The sequence below is a fragment of the Ursus arctos genome, unplaced genomic scaffold (genome assembly GCF_023065955.2).
Source record: "Ursus arctos isolate Adak ecotype North America unplaced genomic scaffold, UrsArc2.0 scaffold_2, whole genome shotgun sequence".
Lineage (NCBI taxonomy): Eukaryota > Metazoa > Chordata > Mammalia > Carnivora > Ursidae > Ursus > Ursus arctos.
In genome coordinates this window covers 88,573,146-88,595,692 of record NW_026622874.1, presented here as the reverse complement: position 1 = coordinate 88,595,692, position 22,547 = coordinate 88,573,146, and the positions used below count along the sequence as shown (strand labels likewise).

The window sequence follows — 22,547 nt, the reverse complement described above, 5'->3', positions numbered from 1 at the left end:
TAGAATTTGGCCTCATCCACCTTTGCCAATCCCCATACAATATCCTTGTTTTGCCTGTACAGATTTAAGGGCCATAAACCAAATTGTAGGGGAAATCCGCCTGGTGGTAATGAATCCATATACTCTCTTAACAACCTTGTCTGGAGAGTTTCAATAGTTTGCTGTTCTTGGATATAAAACCGTTCTTTTGCATCCTTCTCGGTTCAGACTCCCAGAAACTGTTTGCGTGTGGGAAACCCTGAGACTGAGAATAAGCGGCCATATTGCTGGATGGTCCTTCCCTAAGGCTTTGAGAACTCCCTCACCACTTGGGGGAGAGTCTTAGCCACAGACTTAAGGCACCTCCAATTATAAGGAGGAGCCCTCCTTCGATATTTAGTTATTATTTTGGTTGCAAGCAAGACTAGAGAAGCCTCAGACCAAGATATGATTTTGACGCTAAACTTTCTGCATGAGCAAGGCTAAAAGTCTCAGAGAGAAAGACTCAAATCTCTCAAACATCTGTGAAATATCTGGGCTTCGAACAGGCACAGGGACAAAGGAATCTGCTCCCAACAGGAGGGAAGCATTAGTGAGGGTCACATGCTTACTACTAAAAGACAATTGCATAAATTCCTAGGTATGGCTAGATTTTGCCATATCTGGATTCCTGATTTGAGACTCATTACTAAACCCCTCTATGAAATCCTTAAAGGAGGAAACGAGGAGCCTCTCGAATGGACTAGAGAATGCCATAAGGCATTCCAAGTTATTAAAGAAAAGCTACTCACAGCTCCTGCTTCAGGCCTTCCAGATATCAGGAAGCCCTTTGATTGCTTTGTCCGTGAGAGGCAGGGGATCGGTTTGGGTAGTGCTGATGAGGGAACAGAAGGCAAGCTGAGGACAAAGTAGAAACTGACACCCCACAACCCCCACCCCCCATGTATGTTACACTCCTCAGGCACTCCTGGCCGCCCTAAAGGAAAAAGATAGTTAACGTATAGAGACTACAATCAGGTAAGACTTGAGTTTCCCTCGGTTTGCAAATGTCTTAGCAATCTACAAGAACAAAGCATTTCTATCAATAACTAGCTTCCGGAAGGAAATGTAAATACAATTGAATGTCTTTGTAACCTGCAGCCCAACAACAGATAGTTGAAGCAGGCAGAGTGTAATGTTCCTCCCGGAAGTTCCCAGCCATGGTCATGTTAATGCCTTACTAGAGGGGTAAACAACCTGAACTTGACAATGGCAAGGCCTCCAGTATCCTGTGAGTCTTCTTTAATATATGAAAGTATTTTCTCAGCCTCCCTTTTTCCTTACCTCCCCCAACCCCATAGTATATAATCAGCCACCCCTCACAACCCGGGGCAGCAGCTCTTTCTGCCCACGGGTCCTGTCCCCGTGCTTTAATAAACCATCATTTTGCACCAAAGACGTCTCAAGAATTCTTCCTTGGCGATGAGCTCCAGACTCCACCCCACTGAACCTCACCTATATTCCACAAGCTCATCAGCGCTAACTCAGAATTTGGACGACATAAAAACAACTGTTGCCTATTTTTCAAAATAATTTGATCTAATAGCTAAGGGATGGTCCATATGTTTGAGAACAATAACAGCCGCTTGTGATTACAAGAAGTAGAAAAATTCGCTGTGGGGCCGCCTACCGCACTTCATACTCCACATAATGTCTCCCCCTACTGGAACAAAAGGGTGACTACTGGCTCACCTCTAGAAGATTAGGCAAATAGGAGGTCCTATTAGACAATCCCAAAGTTACTTTGAAAGTCCTAGCCTCAGCAATCAGACAACAAAAAGAAATAAAAGGTATTCAAATTGGCAAAGAAGTCAAACTCTCCCTCTTTGCAGATGACATGATACTTTGTGTGGAAAACCCAAAAGACTCCACCCCCAAATTACTAGAACTCATACAACAATCCAGCAACGTGGCAGGATATAAAATCAACGCACAGAAATCAGTTGCTTTTCTACACACTAACAATGTAACTGTAGAAAGAGAAATTAGGGAATCAATTCCATTCAACATAGCACCCAAAACCATAAGATACCTAGGAATAAACCTAACTAAAGAAGTAAAGGATCTGTACTCTAGAAACTACAAAACACTGATGAAAGAAATTGAGAAAGACACCAAAAGATGGAAAAATATTCCATGCCCATGAATTGGAAGAATAAACATTGTTAAAATGTCTATCCTGCCCAGAGCAATTTACACCTTCAATGCCATCCCTATTAAAATACCATTGGCATTTTTCAAAGAGCTGGAACAAACAAGCCTAAAATGTGTATGGAGTCAGAAAAGACCCCGAGTCGCAAAAGGAATGATGAAAAAGAGAAACAAAGCTGGGGCATCACGTTAACCTGACTTCAAGCTATATTACAAAGCTGTGATTACCTAGACAGCATGGTACTGGCACAAAAACAGACACATAGACCCATGGAAGAGAATAGAGAGCCCAGAAATGGACCCTCAACTCTATGATCAACTAATCTTTGACGAAGCAGGAAAAAATATCCCATGGAAAAAAGACAGTCTCTTCAATAAATGGTGCTGGGAAAATTGGACAGCTATATACAGAAGAATGAAACTGGACCATTCTCTCACACCATACACAAAGATAAACTCAAAATGGATGAAAGACCTCGATGTGAGACAGGAATCCATCAAAATCCTAGAGGAGAACATAGGCGGTGACCTCTTCAACACCGGCCACAGCAACTTCTTACCAGACACGTCTCCAAAGGCAAGGGCAACAAAAGCAAAAATGAACTTTTGGGACTTCATCAAGATAAAAAGCTTCTGCACAGCCAAGGAAACAGTCAACAAAACAAAGAGGCAACCCACGGAATGGGAGAAGATATTTGCAAATGACACTACAGATAAAGGGCTGGTATCCAAAATCTATAAAGAACTTTTCAAACTCAACACTCAAAAAACTAATAACCCAGTCAAAAAACAGGCAGAAGACATGGACAGACATTTTGCCAAAAAAGACATACAAATGGCTAATAGACACATGAAAAAATGCTCAACATCATTCGCCATCAGGGAAATACAAATCAAAACCACAATGAGATACCACCTTACACCAGTTAGAATGGCAAAAATTAACAAGGCAGGAAACAACAAATGTTGGAGAGGTTGTAAAGAAAGGAGAACCCTCTTACACTGTTGGTGGGAATGCAAGTTCGTACAACCACTCTGGAAAATAGTATGGAGGTTACTCAAGATATTAAGAATAAAGCTACCCTATGAACCAACAATTGCACTACTGGGTATTTACCCCAAAGATACAGATGTAGTGAAAAGAAGGGCCACATGCACCCCAATGTTCATGGCAGCAATGTCCACAATAGCCAAACTGTGGAAGGAGCCGAGATGCCCTTCAACAGACAAATGGATAAAGAAGATGTGGTCCATATATACAATGAAAAATTACTCAGCCATCAGAAAGGATGATTACCCAATATTTGCATCAACATGGATGGAACTGGAGGAGATTATGCTAAATGAAATAAGTCAAGTAGGGAAAGGCAATTATCATATAATTTCACTCATATCTGGAACATAAGGAATAACACGAAGGACATTAGGAAAAGGAAGGGAAAACTGAAGGTGGAGGAAACAGAGGGGGAGACGAACCATAAGAGACTATGGACTCTGGGAAACAAACTGAGGGCTTCAGAGGGGAGGGGGTGGGGGAATGGGATAGGCCGGTGATGGGTAGTAAGGAGGGCATGTATTGCATGGAGCACTCGGTGTTATATGCAAATAATGAATCATGAAACACTACATCAAAAAATAATGATGTACTGTATGGTGACTAACATAACTAATAATAAAAAAAAAGAACAGAACAAAATGGAAAAAGAAAGAAAGAAAGAAAGAAAGAAAAAAGAGAGAGAAGGAAAGAAAGAAAGAAAAAGAAAATGTCTCAACTAATGAATCATTGAACATTATATCAAAAACTAATGATGTACTATACTTGGCTAATCGAATTTAAATAAAAAAAAAGAGAGTGGTCTCCACCTTGAACCCAGCCACCTTGCTCCCCACCAACACTGAGGGACCCACACATGACTGTATACAGATAATTAAACAAGTTTATCCCAGCCTGGCTCGATGGATCTGCCATTGGAAAATCATGACCTTGAGATGTTCACGGACTGCAACAGTACAGTATGGATCAAGGACAATAAAGAACTGGGTATACAGCGGTGACCCATCAGCAAACATTAGAAGTAGAAGCCCTCCCACCAAGTATCTCCACTCAGAAAGCTGAAACCATAGCTCTCATAAGAGCCTCCAGAGAGGTAAGGACAAGACGTGACTGTTTTTACTGATTCTAAATATACCTTTTTGGCAGTCTATGCACATGGAGCCATTTGGAAGGAAGGAGGGTTGTTAAATTCAGGAAATAGAGAAATTAAAAAAGCCAAAGAGATTTTAGAAGTACTAGAAGTTGTTTTGGAATTCAAGGAGGTAGCTATTGTCCCCTGCTTGGGACACCAGAAATTGGACTGATTGCCCAAGAGAACAATTAGGCAGATCAAAACGCCAAATTCGCAGCCCCGATGAAAGACTCCCAAACCCTTTATAATGGCTTTAGTACCAGACATAGATTTAACAACATATCAACCCCAATATTCCTCTGAAGACCTAAGAAGAGCTAAGGGATGGATGTTTAGACATAATACTGGCACTGAAACTGGTTGGAAATATAAGGAATAAGGAATAAGATATGGAAGAGATAATTAGTGATATTCACCAAAGCACCCATTTTGGACAAAATGCTGTTCTGCAATGGATCCAGAAAATTATTATGGATCCAAATATTCGAGAACAATTTAAAAGATGGTCCAAAACTGTGACATTTGTGCCACAAAACAATGTTAGGACTGAACTCCCACCAGTCCTAAAAGGTATGTAAGTTACAGGCACCAAACCTGGAGAAGACTAGTAGAAAGACTTTTCCATGGTGCCAAAAACAACAGGTAATTTTCAATATTTTCTAGAATTTGTAGACACCTTTACAAGTTGGGTTGAGGGTTTTTCACGCCATTCAGAGAAGTTTTCAGAAGCTGTCAAGACACTTTTTAAATGAAATCATTCCTAGGTTTGGATTGCCACAAACAATTCAGAGTGACGATGGAGAAGCATTTGTGGCAAAAGTCACACAAGCATTGTCTAATGCTTTGGGCGTTCAATGGACATTATATACTTCCTGGAGACCCCGATCGACTGGGGAAAACAGAAAAAGAAATGAACCATATGCTTAAAAAAAAACTGATAAAAATCTGCCAAGAAACCAACTTCAATTGGGGAAAATTCTGGCCATTGCTCCACTTCAGGTAAAAGTGGCCCCTAAATTAGGCTTGGTTTAATCCCCTAAGAAATGTTTTATGAAGGTCACTTTCTTCATTCTTTTCATGGCTTAGAGTTCCTGATGGGGCTCGTGTTAGGGAAGTGGCTACTATCAGGTACATTCAATTTGGGGGAAATATTCTAAGTGCTATACGTAAGTTAGCTTCTAGCAGGTTGACATACTCCACAGATGGACTCTTACACCACTTGAATCCTGAAGACTTGGTGTTATTAAAGACCGAGAGGACCAACTCCAACCTCAGTGGACAGGACCTTCTTAGGTGCTGTTGACCACCGTTCTTCAGTGAAACTAAAGGGAATTAAGCCATAGATTTATCACACTCAAATTAAGCTGGTTCCGCAAGAATCCACGGGTTCTCTATGCCCTTTCAGCAAGAGGAACATGGGAAAGAACACTGCTTGGACCAGTGAACTTGTGACGAACCTGGAACTGTTATTTAGGAGAGCTGGTCTGAAGAAAACAATCGATAAGTAACAAATAACCTATGACTTATTAATAGTTTATACGCTATGAATGTTATTCCTTTTTCTCTTTGCATTTTCCTATTGGTTACAACCTCTCAAGCTTGGAAAGATAATTCCATGATTAGGATTTCTCAAACATTAGCCAAGGCTGGCAATCTTTCTTGCTGCTGGATATGTCACCCCACACCCCAGCAGTGACCCAATAGTAATGTCTGTAACCAACTTTTCTCTGGTTCCTAATTTTTCAATATGTCTAAATTGATGCATTCCATTAGCTTATAGTCAGGTTAATCAAGCCAGCCTCCCTCACTGCTCCCATCCCTTGTTTTCTCCTAGCTAACCCAAAATATGGACCTTTCACATTCAGTGATTGGAATCCACCCCAAGAAGCTTGTCATTCTTATGTTTACAATATAATCATCGCAGTTAATAATTTCACCTCTTGTAAATTTAACTGACCCTTTTTCCTTTCGCCACCTTTCAGAGATTTGGGGGAAATACGCTGTTTTAACAAAAGTTACTCATCTTGCCCTGCTGCTCTCTGTACAACGCTGCAAACTAAAAAAACTTGACCACATGAGGCCCCCACACTCCTTCCTGTATAACGTCTTACCAGTTACACCAAACTTAACTATATTCTTCTTGGTTTCAAGTGATACCTTCAATGATTCTGCAAAGTGAAAGTATTAACCCCCATAAATTAAGAGGAGTGCTATGTGAACCCCTACGTTACATTTTTGTCTGTGGATATCAATACTTCCCTTAGCGATATGAATGTTTGAATGGGTGAAGAATGAAGGTACTTGTCTTTTAGGATGTCTGGTCATCCCATTTTTCACATATAATTCTTTTTTTTTTAAAGATTTTATTTATTTATTTGACAGAGAGAGACAGCCAGCGAGAGACGGAACACAAGCAGGGGGAGTGGGAGAGGAAGAAGCAGGCTCCCAGTGAAGAGCCTGATGTGGGGTTTGATCCCAGAACGCTGGGATCACGCCCTGAGCCGAAGGCAGAAGCTTAACGACTGTGCCACCCAGGCGCCCCTTCACATATAATTCTAATAAAATCAGCATTGGACCAGTTCTCTCAACTATTCTACAGGTTAAAAAGAGAAGTCACAAAATATTCTGATTATCTTCCCAGAAATCAAGAAGATGGAATTTGGTACATGTTTGGGAGCACATTACTGCCATGGTGGGGAATGGCAGCACATGGACATACAATTAGAAATTTTTCAATAGGGGCACGTGGGTGCCTCAGTCGTTGAGCGTCTGCCTTCGGCTCAGGGCGTGATCCCGGCATTCTGGGATCGAGCCCCACATCAGGCTCTTCTGCTGGGAGCCTGGCTCTTCCTCTCCCACTCCCCCTGCCTGTGTTCCCTCTCTCGCTGGCTGGCTGTCTCTATGTCAAATAAATAAATAAAATCTTAAAAAGAAATTTTTTTTTCAATAACTTTAGGAATTATAGCAAATGAAGCTGCCCAAGCCAAGGAGCCCAACAAAAGGCCTTAGACTCTTTGGTCAGCATAGTGTCAGATAATATAATTGCTTTAGATTATATTTCAGCAGAGCGAGGTGTCTGCGTAGAAGCGAATTCATCCTGCGGCACATATATTAATGCTTCCTCAGAAATTGAAGGTTGTCTTCACAAAAAGAAGCAAATGAGCTACTTGGTTACCATGACTCTCCCCTGAAGTCTCAGATTCAGATTTGGACTGGTGTTCACAGTTATTTTCTTGGATCCTCCAAGAAATTAAGTTAATTTTCCTAGGATTACTCATATTTGGAATATCCATATTCCTAACTCTCCTTCTTTGCTACTTAATCATAAAGTGTAATATAAAATGTTGTACTAATGCCGTACTGCATGGTGACTAACATAACAATAAAATATTAATTAATTAATTTTAAAAAAAGAAAAAAACAACAAAGAAAAACCAAAGAAAAAGTACAAACATACCGATAATGCAGAATGTTGGCTTACAAACTGGGATAAAGGAATATTTCCAAATGAGCACAAAAAGTTTCCGTTCCTCTAACCCTGATCTCCTTACTATTTCAGCAGGAAGCAGCTAGAGCTGTCATCTTCCCAACTGCCTCAAGAATGAGGAATGATCCAAAGACAGTGGGGATAGAAGCCAGTAACCGAAGAGTTAATGGCACTAATAAGGGCAACTGCAAATTTTTACCCAAATCTGCTTGTTCTCAGAATGCAGCCTGCCACTATGTTTCTATAGAATCTTGCCTGCTGCCGTGGTAACAGAATATTGATTTAGTTGCCCTACGGAGACTCAAGGCTTCACTAAGAAAATGACCAAAACCAGTCAAGACCACTGACTGTCTCTGAGCATGCCCAAGTGTCCAATGGATGAACTTTTGACATAGACGGTCCTAAAATCCCACCCTCGGATCACGTTAAGGATGACATTTTCTGGTTATGGATTGCATGAAAACACATACAGAAGCTTCTAGCAGGCACAGATAGCAAAATCAACCTTCCCCTACTTATTAATTATCTTTATCTGATTCTGAAGTCACATAGCTCCTCTCCCCTATAACCAGACCCTTTTTATTTGCCTTAAGAATCTCTGACTTTCCCACTTAGAGGGGATAAATTTGAGGCTGGCTTTCCTGTCTCCTGGTTTGGCTGTCTCTTCAATAAACCCTTTCCTTGCTTCATACTCAATGTCTCAGTGATTGACTTTGCTGGGCATCGGGCATACAGACTTAGGTCTGGTTACCAAAGTATGCAAAATCCTGATCTCGAGTAACCAATAAATTCAACTCTTTCTCATACAGAACAGTGTTTTAAAATATTTGAAGGTCAAGATATGCTTTCTTTAAAAGGAATATTGATATGATGTGGAATACAAAGAAATTTAAGGCAGGCTCCCCTCTCTCTCCACATTAGCAGCCTTGTGAGAACTCGTTCCTGACAGTCAGTGTCTCTAAAATGCAATACCAAGAGTCGAACACAGTATGAGCCAAAGCAAGCCCCAGAAACATGACCATATCCATCCAACCATGATCAGCCCAGACCTCTTGGCTTACAAGAGGTTGCTAAGCAATGGTAGCACCTGCCTGAGCTTTGAACCCAGCACAGGAGTTTCTGCTGATCTCCAGCCATCAGATGCTTTCTTCCCCAGAAAGAAATACCTTGATCCCTGCCACGCGTCGATAAGACAGCCCTGGTGGGTAGAAGAGGGTGACTGTGGTTCCATAGGAGTCCTCACCATCATTCCACACCACCACTTTCATATTCAGCTCCAGGGTACTCCCCACCAACAGGGTCTCCAAGCTAGATGTTGGGGTAGAGGGCAGGAGATGGTTCTGGGACCGGGGCTAGAAATGGTCTGGGGATGAAACACAGAGTGGGGAGGTAGGGGAGAAATAGGGGACAGGATGTCTTTCTGAGCACAGGCTAGAAATGTTAGGGAGAGCCAGAGCAAGAGCTCCAGGTTCCAGAAGAGGAGCTGGGGAACCAGGGCAGGTCTAAGGGAGTGGTAGCTCACCCTGAGAAGCCAAAGGAGATGCCGAGGTCATCCTGGCAGACATGGTCAGTTCCACAATTCTTCTCAAAGGGGAGCTGAGAGGGAAAGCAAAACAGGGTTTTCCCCAAGATCTGGAGTGCACACCCTCCACTCCCTTCTGGAAGATTCCAATACCAGGACTTACAGAGGCTGTGTAATATCTCTGAGCATCCACAGCCAACATAGGCTGGAGGTTTCCAAAGGAAGGGATAGGCTTGCCCACCAGGGAGAAGTTGAGACGCAAGGTGATGGGGGTCACTGTGTCCTCCACACAGGCCTAGAGGATAGACGTTGAAGACAGCAGCGGCTAATGCATCTTTACAGTCACTAGCCGTGCCCTGTCCCCTCATCTGTAAAATGGGGCAATAATGATACCCAGTTGGGCTCAATTGCTAAAATTCCACCATGCAGAACCTCTCCTTTGCCTGCTTTCTGCCTTAAATTCCTTCCCCACCGTGTCCCACATGGCTCACTCATTCTACTCATGATCTTCCCAAACTTTACCTGATCCAAGAGGTCTCCCAACACCTTCTCTACTCTCCTCCCTGACTTTGTCTTTTTTCAGAGCATTCATCACTACCTGACATCTATTATCTAGGAACTCGATTGTTCTTGGCCTTCTCTCAGAGTTTCCTGTGGGCCTATTTTGTCCACTGCCGTGTCCCCAGTGCCTAGGACAGGGCCTATCTCAGAGAAGCAGCTCCTAAAAGAATCCCAGCGCATCACCCCATAGTTCTCTGAAGCAGTGGTACTCTCCTAAAATCCAACTGTGTGGCCTCAGCAGTTGCAGATGACCCCTTCGTTTGTTCCTTCGCTCACTCACTTACTCATGAAGTAACCAGTGTTATGCGCCTCCTGCCTGCCAGGTCCTGTGGGAGGGCTAAGCCACAGTGAGAACCAGAACACTCCCTGTTCCTTCTCTGCCCAGCCCACTGCCAGCCGCAGAATCTCTGCCATCCCCAGGGCTCCGAGGTCCCCTTACCAGGAGCAGTAACTTCACAGTCTCACAGTGCTGTCTCAGCCCAAGGTCTCGGACACGAGTCAGGTTCCAGGTCTTTGTCTCCTCAAAGATGGCACGGGGATTCTGGCGGCCAGGGTCGAGGGTCAGGTCAAAGGTCACAGAGCTTTGGAGGTTACCTGTAAGGGAAAGGAGGGAATAAGGAGGGCTGAGAGAGCTAGAAACTCCGCAGGTGGACAAGGGTCAGGGCAGCAGACAGGAATCCTGAGCTGAGGGACTCTAAGGACCAGGGTATCTTGGGTCAGAGAGGCGAGGACTCACCCAGCCGATTCTTGGGACTTTCATAAATCTGAAGGCAGACATCGGCATCACCCAGGGTGTTGACAGAGGAGGTCTCTTTCTGACACTCAAACAGAGACCTGGCTATCTCTGCAGGTTTGAATCGGACGCTCATCCGCGCCCTGAGTACAGGTCTGGTCCTGTGGGCAGAACACTGAGCTGAGGGCAGGCCCTTGGTCCCAGAAGGGCAAACTGGGATGCGGGTGATGAAGGCTGAAATCCTAGGCAGACTTAGAATGATCTAGAAGTGTCCGAGGTGGATTTTCTCACCTGAGCAGCAGCACCTGCCCCTGGGCCCCCACAGCAAGGTCCACCAGTCCATCCAGGGTAAGGTCCTGACCCCCACTCAGTGACTGTCCAAAATACTGGAGCCTGGGGGAGAGCTGGGAGGCTGAGATCCTCTGGACAGAGAGGGAAAGACAAGTCGGGTTGAGAGCGATGGAAACAAGTTGGAAATCAGCAACAAGAGGAACAGGGAGGTAGGCAAGTGGGAGACAGAAAAAAGAGGTGAGTAGTGAAAAGACGTGCCTAAAAAGAGGAGGTAGGGTGGGGAAATGATGACCAGAGAAAAGACCCCTAAGACATAAATGAAGAAGCGGTGATTGAAAGCTTGGCCTGGTGACCTGTGTCTCATTCATTCATCTACTTAGTCCCAGGTCCAACTCTGGCTCTTCTCATGAACCATGAGGACTTGGGCCAGAATCCAATCTTACTGTGCCTCAGTTTCCCCATCTTTCACATGGGGATAATAATACCTTGGAGTTTAGCTGTGAGTAGTAAATGAATTAATGCATATAGTTCTTTGAACAGCAAAGGTCCCTAGTCACTGATTATGATGAGTATTGGAGTTAGAAGGGACCTCAGAGCTCAGCTAGCCCCACTTTCCACTTTGCAGACAGTGTCAAGGCCACACAGCCTTTAAGAAGCCAACTCCAAACCTGAAATCAGATCCTCTGACCCCATGCCCAAGGCCCCTTTTTGCTCCCCAGGGCCACCCTATCTCTTCAGAGGACAAGGAGGGAAAGAGTTGGGATCAGGAGTGGCTGTACCCATAAGAAAATTCTATGCTCTGGAAACTTGCCTCCCCTGGGGGTTCCTTCTCTTTTATTTCCATTACTCTTATAATGACCAACCCCTTGGAGAACGTGCCCTTTAAAATCTCTAGGCACTGCTGGAGGCAAACATTAAGCATAGTAATAATAAAATGCAAGAGAAATTTACCAATTACTAAGGACATCTAGAAAGGAAGAGGCAGGTAGAGACAGCACAAACCCAGTCAAGTGATCTTCCCACCATAGCCTCAGGTTGGTGTGTGGGCCCAGTGGGAACAAAGCGAGTCCTTCCCAGTCAAATAATGTGGTGGGATACATTGTAGTGGGAAGGAAGAAAATCACGGCGGACCAGCAAATCTCGAAAGATCTCCTCTTACAGTCAAGCGTTTCAGGTATAACTCAAGTGATATTTGCAGTGAGGGTGTCCATAGATACGCCTTTAAACTGCAGCAAGGGGAAGTCAAACCAACTGGTGTGGAATGAATGAGGTTTCTTGACATCAGGTGTTATTGTCAACAAAGCCTTTTGTTCTCTTCTGGAAGTTCCAAGTTCTTCAGAACCCCTTCAATTGTTAAACTGTATTAACAATAGTTGATTATAGGGGCGCCTGGGTGGCACAGTGGTTAAGCATCTGCCTTCGGCTCAGGGCGTGATCCCGGTGTTATGGGATCGAGCCCCACATCAGGCTCCTCCGCTAGAAGCCTGCTTCTTCCTCTCCCACTCCCCCTGCTTGTGTTCCCTCTCTCGCTGGCTGTCTCTATCTCTGTCGAATAAATAAATAAAATCTTAAAAAAAACAAACAAACAAACAATAGTTGATTATGATACCGTAATACCTATTATATGCCAGGCACAGATGTATATTTATACCGTGTATATACTCTGTATGCACTAACTCATTTACTCCTCACAGCAGCGGCCCAGTGAGGTCGGTTCTCTTACTATCACCATTTTACAGATGAGGAGACTGAGCCCAGAGAGGTGTGCAATGACTAAGATCCTTTAGCCTGGAAGTAACAGTCCGGTAGGGATCTTCTTTGATATTTTTTTCTAACAACTTTTTGAGATATTATTCATACACCATACCATTCGCTCTCTTAAAGTATACAACTCAGTGGTTTTATGATATTCTCAGAGTTATGTCACTATCACTTTTAGAACATTTTCATCACCCCCCCCAAAAAAATCCATACCCCTTATCACTCACCCCCATGTCCTTGGTTTTCCTCTGCCACCAGCCCCTGACAACCCCTTATCTACTTTCTGTCTCTATGGGTTTACCTGTTTACATTTCATATACATAGAATCCTACGATATGAGCCCTTTCGTTAATGGCTTCTTGCACTTCGCATAATGTCTTCAGGGCTCATTCATGTTATAGCAAATACTAGCTTTTCATTCCTTTCATGGCCAAATAATAGTCCATCGTATGCATATTTATTTACAATGGAATTTATGTGTTCATCCGCTAATGGACATTTGGGTTGTTTCCACCTTTTAGATATCATCAGTAATGCTACTATGAACATGCATGTATAACTTTTTGTGTGGAGATAGGCTTTCAATTCTCTTGGTTCATACAGTATGCATTTGCTGGGTCATACAGTAGCTCTACATATAACCTTTGAGAAACGGTCAGAGGTATTCCAAAGTAGCTGCAGCACTTGATATTCCCACCAGCAGAGTTGGAGGGTACCAAATTTTCCACATCCTCAGCAACGCTTGTTATTATCTGTCTTTTGGTTCTAGCCATCCCAGTGGATGGGAAGTGGTGTCTCATTGTGGTTTTGATTTGGTGATGACTGATGACCAATGATGTTTAGCAACTTTTCATATGTGCATTGGTCCTTTGTATATCATCTTTGCAGAAATGTCTTTGCCTATTTTTTATTTTTATTTTTTTTAAAGATTTATTTATTTATTTATTCGACAGAGAGAGAGACAGCCAGTGAGAGAGGGAACACAAGCAGGGGGAGTGGGAGAGGAAGAAGCAGGCTCATAGCGGAGGAGCCTGATGTGGGGCTCGATCCCATAACGCCGGGATCACGCCCTGAGCCGAAGGCAGACGCTTAACCGCTGTGCCACCCAGGCGCCCCTGCCTATTTTTTAATTGGAGCTTTCTTTAACTTTTGCTAAGGGAAGAAGCCCTCCCTTGTCAAGGAACTTCCCCCATAGGGACAGGCATTTGGCAGGACAGCGGACGGCATGAGGAAATGGTCATAGAGCATCCAGGGAGAAGAAGGGATGAGTAGACAGGCAGACTGAGGCAGCCCGACCTAGACTGGCAGCTGGGAGCCACCAAGAGACCAAGAACTGGGTTAGAAGGCAGGAGATTGGAACCTACCTCATCACCATTCCTGATCCACTATAAACCTTGGACAAGTCAAATCATTGGTATTCTCCATACCCCAGATTTTATGTCTAAAGTGGGTCTGTTAATGCCTGGCCTATGTACCTTGTAAAGCCACTGGGGGATTAAAAGGCCTAAGTGGAGATCTCACTCAAAAATCAAGTCCTCATACAAAGCAGAGAATATACCAATGTTTTCATTTCTAAAATTCCGCAGATTTTGCTTGCTGCCTACAAGGAGCCAGTGCTGGGCAAAGGAAGTAAGATGAGGTAAATGAGAATTTTCCAGGTGGCAGAATAGAAAACAAGGAGAAGCAAGGGAGAAGTTGTTGTAACAACAGGACCTGTGACCAGGCCTCACCTGACTGTGGGAGGGGCTGATGCCCGGTCTTGAGGTTCCATGAAAGAGGTAGACGGCACCCCGGCTCTCCTGCTCTCCTGGGGCCCCGATGGCCACGTCTGTCAGCTTGTCCCCATTCACATCCCCCAGCACTGTCAGGGCTGCCCCAAAGCGGCCCCAGGGGTGGCCCTGCTCCCCACAGAGAATGACCTCACACTGCCACTTAGCCCTCTGCAGAACAAAAGCAGTGTCAGGTCCCAACCCAGGCAACCCCTCCATCCCATACCCAGGCCCCACCCAGCCCAGCTCTCATCAGACACTCACCCCCTGGGGGAAGGGACACACAGACACCTGGCCCCCCTGGGTCGGCTTGTAGTAATGGGGAGCCCCGATGAGGACAAGGTCAGAGCTGCCATCTCTATCCACGTCCACAGTGAGGAGGGAGGCCCCAAAGTAGGAGCCAATCTGCAGGGCAGAGCCTGAGGTCACCCTGCCTGCCCCTGACAGTGGCACCCCGTTCTGGGACAGGTCCCACTTCTCCCCAGCCACAGGGACCTTCCCCCCACGGGCTCCCAAACCCCTTCATCTCCTCCCTCTCTGCCCATGGAGACCCTGCCACCCTCATGTTCCACTCTGGCTTCCTCAACACCCAACCTGGGTCCCTGTGACTTCAGCTTTCGGCCTCCATTGCTCGGACGTCTGGGTGAAGATGACAGCTTTCCCAGTATGCTGATGACGGGGAGCCCCCAGGATCAGGCTCTGGACCCCCTTCCAAAAGGCCAGCTCAGCGGAGTAACCTGAGGGGGCAGGCCTCAGCACAAAGTCTTCCTCCCCAGCCCCTGAGCTCCTGTCCTTCCCAGGCAGCTCATCTCCCACCTGTGCCCCATCCACAGACTTTTCTCACCCAGGTAAGAGTCCCTCATGTCCACATTCTCTTGAGACATGTTGATGAAAGTGGGGCTCTTGTTTGGGGCGTACAGGAAGGCACCACCAGACCAGCTGAAGCTCCCCACAGCCCCCAGAACTGGTCCATCCTGGGAGGAGAGGATTCCAGGGATGAGCAAGCCTGAGCCAAAAGAAGACAGCCTATTCCAAGGCAATGCCTGCCATCAACTCTGCTCCTTATTTGGAATTCTCTTCCTCCACTCTCTTATCTAACACCCCTCCCTACCTTCCCTCCTCCCACTTCTCCCTCCTACATCAATAGCCTGAAAGGGGCCCCACTCACAGGTGTGAACACAGCGCTGAAGCCCTCCTGGGACATCTCCAATTCAAAGGAACTACTGCTTGAGGTCTGCGTACCTGGGGAAAGGCAGGACACCTGGGTTCCAGAAGGAAAGATAGGCTTTGCCAAGTCTGAGGACACCTCAGCTTGAGAAGATCTAATGTTGGAGATTAATATCCAAAGGGATGGGTTGGTGCCCATGGCATGGGGGTCCAGGTTCAAGAAAGGAAAGCACTTATGGGTGAGGGTTTCTGAAGTGAGTACTTTCTTTTTTTTTTTTTTAAAGATTTTATTTTTATTTATTTGAAGAGATTTTATTTTTATTTATTTGAAGAGATAGAGCCAGCGAGAGAGGGAACACAAGCAAGGGGAGTGGGAGAGGAAGAAGCAGGCTCATAGTGGAGGAGTCTGATGTGGGGCTCGATCCCAGAATGCCGGGATCACGCCCTGAGCCGAAGGCAGACGCTTAACCGCTGTGCCACCCAGGCGCCCCTGAAGTGAGTACTTTCATCTGTAACTTACCCTCAATGGCAAAGATCTTCTCTTTTAGTTGGTTTTGTATGTCTCTCAAAACATCAAAATTGTCCACTTTAAAAATGTACTCATTGGAGGGCTTCGATGCAATGTCATTTAATTCTTTCCAGGAATGTCTCTTTTGAAAAGCCGATCCCACCTGTCCGCAGTGAAGACAAACTCAGTGGAAACAATCACGAATCTCATATGCTAGCACATTCGGATGCTGATATCCTCCAAGAACCCCACAAGGCCAATATTATCACACTCAGTGTACAGATGAGAAAAATGAGGCTCAGACAGCATCAAGGAGTTTGGGGGAAAGGATCAGGGCCCCCAGACTGGAACACAGCTTTCGTCCTGAAGGTAGTAGAAGCTGAGAGAGCTGGGGGTTTTGTCCTAGAAAGGGAAGTTGCCTTAAGAGGAAGCAAGGGAGGAAGTGGTGGCAGGACATGTCCACACCGTACCCCAACTGCATAGCGGATGATACCCGCAGCCTCAGCCATAGGGATGACATCCTCATAATTCAGGTAGTCGCCTTGTTTTTGCCCATCGGTGATGACAATGAGGATCTTGGAGGCATCTTTTCGGGCCCCGCTTGAGGTACTGAACAGTTGGTTTCTGTCAGAGAAGAGGATCCAGAGACCTATGAACGGACCTGCTGCTAGCCCTTGATGCCTTTTGAGAAGAAGGAGATGTTCCTCTCTCTTGGAGGCCCTGGTCCCCCCCATAGGCCCCCAGCTGGATGAGGAATCCACAGGCTGAATTTCAGTCCCAAACTGTCCCTCTCTCATGGAGATAGATGAGGCCTAAAGGAAGACCCAGATGCTCTGGGGAAGGACCTGGAAGAAATCAGGACTCACGTGACCCTTTGGATGGCTGTGGCTGTGTGAGTGTATCCTCCCAGCTGATACACAGATTCCAGCAGGGCTAGCGGGTTGGAGCTGTAGGTGAAGTCTTTGAAAGTGAAGTGCACCCGGAAATTGTGGGAAAACTGCATCAGGGAGAACTGGGAGAATAGCAGGGGGCTGGGAGCCAAGGCCACTTGACCGGGACCCTGGGCAGTCCACCCACCAACCTCCCACAGGGGCCCTGCACACTTGCCTTCCCTCCCCCAAGGGCACACCTGGGTGTTAGGTCTCTGGAACTGGCTCATCACAGCCTTCACGAAATTCAGCATCTTGGTAAAATCATCGGAGGAGATGCTGCCTGAGCCGTCGATCAGGAACACAATATCCTGCTCTTGCCTCGGACACTCTGGGAAAAGAGGCGGCACCAATCCTCCAAGGAGCACTCCCAGAGCCTAGGACCTCAGCCCGCTGACCCAGGGGCTTCCCCAATCCCTGCCTGAAACAGGGCCCTTTGGCCTCCTCAAGTCTTTAAGGAGGCTACCTCTGTGACACAGCTGCTCACACCTGCGTGGCCAGCGTGCTTTATAAAAAGTGAAAGTGCATGGGGCGCCTGGGTGGCTCAGTCGTTAAGCGTCTGCCTTCGCTCAGGGCGTGATCCTGGCATTCTGGGATCAAGCCCCACATCAGGCTCCTCCGCTGGGAGCCTGCTTCTTCCTCTCCCACTACCCCTGCTTGTGTTCGCTCTCTCGCTGGCTGTCTCTCTCTCAAATAAATAAATAAAAATCTTTTTTTTAAAAAAAGTGAAAGTTCCTCCAATCCAGAGGGTAAGAAGCTGGGGGCCCCTCCTTCTACCTTGGCTGTCTGCGTCCCTTTCCCAAGCCCTACTCTACCTCTTCCCCCACATCTCCGTGATCTAGCAGTAAAAGGGGCCTGCTTCAGTCCCTGGCCAGAGTCTGTCCTCATTAATCAGTGCCAAACTGTACTTTTGTTCACCGTTTGTAATGTCACCCCTGGCAGCAGCCACACACTGGCCCTATTCTGTTCTTCGCTTAAATATGGGCCCCTAGGCCCCTCCTGAGTGAATTCAGAATTGGTCAAAAAAAAAAAAAGAAAGAAAGAAGCTCTCCCAGGTCTCCAAGAGGAGACCTCCCAGCTTCTCCTTTCTGTTCCAGAGCTTCCCGCCTGGGTATTCCGAAGGGAGCCCAGGCTCCTATGGGTGAAGTCTAGAGTCTAGGAGGTACTGGAAGGGCACCCCATTCAGTGGCCAGATGTCAGTCTCCCCAGGGGCCTGAGTGTAAATGTGAAATCAGGGAGGGGCCTAGGTCTGCCATGGCTAAGTCTGAAAAGCTCACTGTTCTCCTCTCCTTATCTCCCATCCCTATCAACACTAGGGAAGCCGGGCCCTATGACCCAACCTGTACACACACACACACACATGCATGCACAAGTCCCTATACACATGTGGGCTCGTGCATAAGCATGTGTATACATGTGTGCACGTGCTCATTCATACATACATGTTCACATATACATGCACGCCCATGTATACAGATGCACACACAATGCACACGTACTCACGTATACACTTGCATACGAGCATTCATGCAGACACATGCACGCACATATATATGCGTATGCACAGATACAGACACACACACACACACACACACGGCTCAGACTGTCTGCATTCTCATCACCCATTCCCACAAACCAATAGGTTATACCCCAGGATGTATTGGGGAAAAATAAATCCCCTCTCCCTAAAAATAACAGCACTAGTAGTAATTGAGCCATCACCACGTGCCAGGCACAGTGCTAAACCCTGGCCACAGATCGTCTTATGTCACTCTCAGGGGTGGGTGTGTCGTTATCCCCATCTGACAGATGAAGAAACTGAGGCTCCAAGAGGGGAAGGTCATAGGAAAGTGGGACAGTGACAGGGCAAGGTGTCAAATCAGGCAGTGACTCCCCAGCCCGGGTTTGGAACCATTATCCCATCCAGTAATACTTTTTTCCAGGTCTCTCTTTTTTTATCCACTCTGGAAAGAAGTGGTTCTGGCCCCCACCGCACTCCCAGGCACAAGTGTGTGTGCTCCTTAAAGGAGCCAGGGCCCCCAACACTCACCCTGCAGGGCAGCCGGGAGCCTCTGGGCTTGCCAGGAAGGGGAGCCCAGCAGGAAGCAGAATCCAGACAAGTACACATTCTCCCTGCATATATGGTGCACTGTGGGGCCACAGGCCTAGGGACAGAGACACCTGATGGGAGGAGCTGCTCCTGCTTCCAACCCATCCTCCTACCCCAGTATCTTCACCCTCCCCAAGACCCCTATCCCCAAACCCCCCCCCCCCCCAGCCCCAGGTCCTCAGTCCTTCCCTCAGGACAGCTCCACAATCCAAGGCAACTCACCAACAGCTGAGAGGGGTTAGTGGAGGCTGCCAGGGACAGGCCCAGGGACATGTTCACAGCTTCCGGGGGGACTGAGGGGACAGACATGTGCATGGTTACCCTCAGGACAAAGGAGGCTATGTAAGATCTGAGCAGGGGTCACCTCAACCCTGCAAGAGAAGGAAGTCTGACCAGTGAAGGGCTTTCAGGTCTTGATGGAGCCATGGGGGTGCAGGGGTGTGATGGGCAGGGAGGCCATGAGGGGGTCAGGAAGCCTGTCGAAGGTTAAGGGTCTCAGACAGAGCTGGAGCTGGGAAGTGGGTCTTCTGTGCTCCCTGCAGTTCCCCAGAGCATGGGAGTCTGGACCTGGGTCCCAGGGAGGGGCAGTGACTCACCCTGCAGGCGGATGGGCTCACACTTGCCCGTGCTGTAGTCACACTGGTAGAGGCCGCCTGTTTGGTTGGCCGCCTTTATCTCCTGGGGGGCTCCAACCACCACCCTGGAGGGAGACAAAGAGCACTGCAATTCAGAATGTGGACAGCAGAGCCAGACTGCCTCTCATCAGGTTCGCTTCACTTCTCGAAGCCTCAGTTTTCCCGTCTGCAAAGTAGAGATGAATAACAATGTAAGATCCACATGGGAGGGGGTTTTGTCTGTTTGGTTCTCTGGTGTACGCCTGGCTCCTGAAACATTTAATAGTTGGTGCTCAATAAATATTTGTTGAGTGGTTGATAACTACACACCTTATTGTGAGGACTACATCAATGCTCACCGGAAATGCAAATCAAAGCCACAATGAGATACCACCTCACACCTGTCAGAATGGCTGGAATTAACAACACAAGAAACAGTAGGTGTTGGCGAGGATGCGGAGAAAGGGGAACCCTCTTGCACGGTTGGTGGGAATGCAAACTGGTGCAGCCACTGTGGAAAACAGTACGGAGGTTCCTCAAAAAGTTAAAAATAGAATTACCCTATGATCTAGCAATTGTACTACTGGGTATTTACCCAAATAATACAAAAATACTAATTTGAAGGGCTGCATGCATTCTGCTGTTCATAGCACCATTATTTACAACAGCCAAGAGATGGAAGCAGCCAAAGCGTCTACCAATTGATGAATGGATAAAGGAGATGTGGTTCATATAGACAGATGGAGATAGAGATATTATTCAGCCACAAAAAAGAATGAAATGTTGCTATTTGCAATGACGTAGATGGAGCTGGAGAACATTACGCTGAGTGACGTAAGTCAGTCAGTCATATGATTTCACTTATATGTGGACTTTAAGAAACAAAGCAAACAAACAAAGGGAAAGAGAAACAGACTCCTAATTATAGAGAACCAACCAATGGTTACCAGAGGAGGGGGCATAAGGGGATGGGTGACATAGGTGATGGGGATTAAGGAGTGCATTTGTCACGAGCACCAGGTGACGTATGGAAGTGTTGAATCACTATATTGTACACCTGAAATTAATATAACACTGTATGTTAACTCTACTGGAATTTAAAATAAAATAAAATAAAATAAAATAAAATAAATCAGTACCCACATAAAGGGTGCTTGGCACAGTGCTGGGCACTTAGTAAGTGCTCAATAAATATTAGTTGTGATCTTCAACTAATAAAGTTGACAGCACCTGCTTTCAGTCTAACTCTTCATAGCACCGGGGGAATTGCCAAACCAGACAGAGAATAGGAGGGTCATGGGGAAGGACAGGACCCTATGCATGGAGAGGAGTTGATGAGAAGCAAAGGCCAGTCACCCAGTCCTTACCAGGCGTTGCCATACTGGACCACGCTGTGTCCAAATCCAGCACTGTCCATAAGGAAGGTTTTTGGCTGGTCCGTGTCCAAGTTGAAGCAGAGAGAAGAAGCCAAGGCTGGGGTAGGGGGTGAGAAAAGAAACACTGGAAAAGGGTCTTCCTCCTGTTCCATCTCCCCAGCCCCCAGCGCCTGCTCTCCCCGGTAGGCCCAATGCCCCAGCATCTCCTGGACTTCTGAACTCCCAGGCTCGGGCCTTCCTCAGCCTTGCTTCTGTCCTGCAGGCAGTCCAGAGACAGCTCTTCACCCACTGACCTTCACTCAATTGACCAATTGAGCATTGAAGTTTCAATTGCACAAGCTCTAAAGACACTCCTTTGCCTCCCCTACCATTGGGGGCTTCCAGGAGGAAGAATCCAGGAAAACTTGGGCCAAAGTGACATTGTGAATAGAGCACAAGTTGGACTTGTTCTGCCTATTTGGGAAATCTCTGGATTGTTCAGGCAACTGGCTCCTTTTCTAACATTTCTTGAACTTCCCTAAAATTAGTTCTTCAATATTCTCTCCCTCCAAAAACTCCAGATCCCAAACCCTATGTAATTCCAGATCCCCCTCTTAATGTCTGTGTCTAAAACATGTACATTCTCAGCTCTCTACCTGGACCCCAATCTTCTCATATCCTTTCCTTTGGGCCCGTGACTTACCCATCAACAGGAGGAGGGATGATCTGGTCCCAGTCATGACTGGAAGGTCAGACATGGGCTTCCGAGCTCCTCGGCCACTGAAGGAACAGCTGGACCAGGGTGCAGAGGGATCAAGTGAGAAGAGAGGTGGTCAGGAGGCCAGAAGCAGGGAGGGAAGTTGTCAGCATGACTCAGAGGCGGAGGGCGGAGAATAGGACTAAATTAAACAGAAAAAAGGGTTGAGGCAGCCCACACATGCTGTGTCCCAGAGTCTTCCCTTTTTTTTTTTTTTTTAAGATTTTATTTATTTATTTGACAGAGAGGAAGAGAGAGCATAAGCAGGGGGAGTGGGAGAGGGAGAAGCAGGCTCCTTGCTGAGCAGGAAGCCCAATGCAGGGCCTGATCCCAGGACCTGAGCAGAAGGCAGATGCTTAACCAACTGAGTCACCCAGGTGCTCTTCCAGGAGTCTTTTCTAACCAGAGATGTCTTGACTTACTTCTTTTGCCTTCCCAAACTAGGTTCAGGTGAATGCAAATCCCCTGCCCTACGCCACTTCTCCAAGTTTCTCTAGTTGCACTGGCAGAAGGTTCCTCTTTTTTTTTTTTTTTTTTTAATGTGTAGGTTTTTTCCCCACCAAGCAATTCTTTTTTTTTTTTTTTTTTAAGATTTTATTTATTTGACAGAGAGAGAGAGCCAGCAAGA

At 46.4% G+C, this 22,547-nt stretch overlaps 1 protein-coding gene across 1 annotated transcript in view; it reads right to left on the bottom strand.

Moving 5' to 3' along the window:
• Positions 1–22,032, bottom strand: part of ITGAX (integrin subunit alpha X) — a 47,796-nt gene extending 25,764 nt beyond the window's left edge. Inside the window, exons 1-20 of the mRNA XM_026515882.4 lie at positions 21,866–22,032; positions 21,175–21,280; positions 19,790–19,893; positions 19,416–19,486; positions 19,134–19,248; positions 17,284–17,414; positions 17,021–17,166; positions 16,625–16,778; positions 16,167–16,317; positions 15,648–15,721; positions 15,324–15,453; positions 15,074–15,216; positions 14,744–14,884; positions 14,441–14,650; positions 10,950–11,080; positions 10,662–10,819; positions 10,365–10,519; positions 9,528–9,659; positions 9,365–9,438; positions 9,009–9,150 (exon numbers count right to left, since the gene is read on the bottom strand). Of these exons, the coding sequence (XP_026371667.2) occupies positions 9,009–9,150; positions 9,365–9,438; positions 9,528–9,659; positions 10,365–10,519; positions 10,662–10,819; positions 10,950–11,080; positions 14,441–14,650; positions 14,744–14,884; positions 15,074–15,216; positions 15,324–15,453; positions 15,648–15,721; positions 16,167–16,317; positions 16,625–16,778; positions 17,021–17,166; positions 17,284–17,414; positions 19,134–19,248; positions 19,416–19,486; positions 19,790–19,893; positions 21,175–21,280; positions 21,866–21,920 (2,523 nt within the window). The 5' untranslated portion in view covers positions 21,921–22,032. The remainder of the gene's footprint in view (positions 1–9,008; positions 9,151–9,364; positions 9,439–9,527; positions 9,660–10,364; positions 10,520–10,661; positions 10,820–10,949; positions 11,081–14,440; positions 14,651–14,743; positions 14,885–15,073; positions 15,217–15,323; positions 15,454–15,647; positions 15,722–16,166; positions 16,318–16,624; positions 16,779–17,020; positions 17,167–17,283; positions 17,415–19,133; positions 19,249–19,415; positions 19,487–19,789; positions 19,894–21,174; positions 21,281–21,865) is intronic.
• Positions 22,033–22,547: the final 515 nt, after the last annotated feature.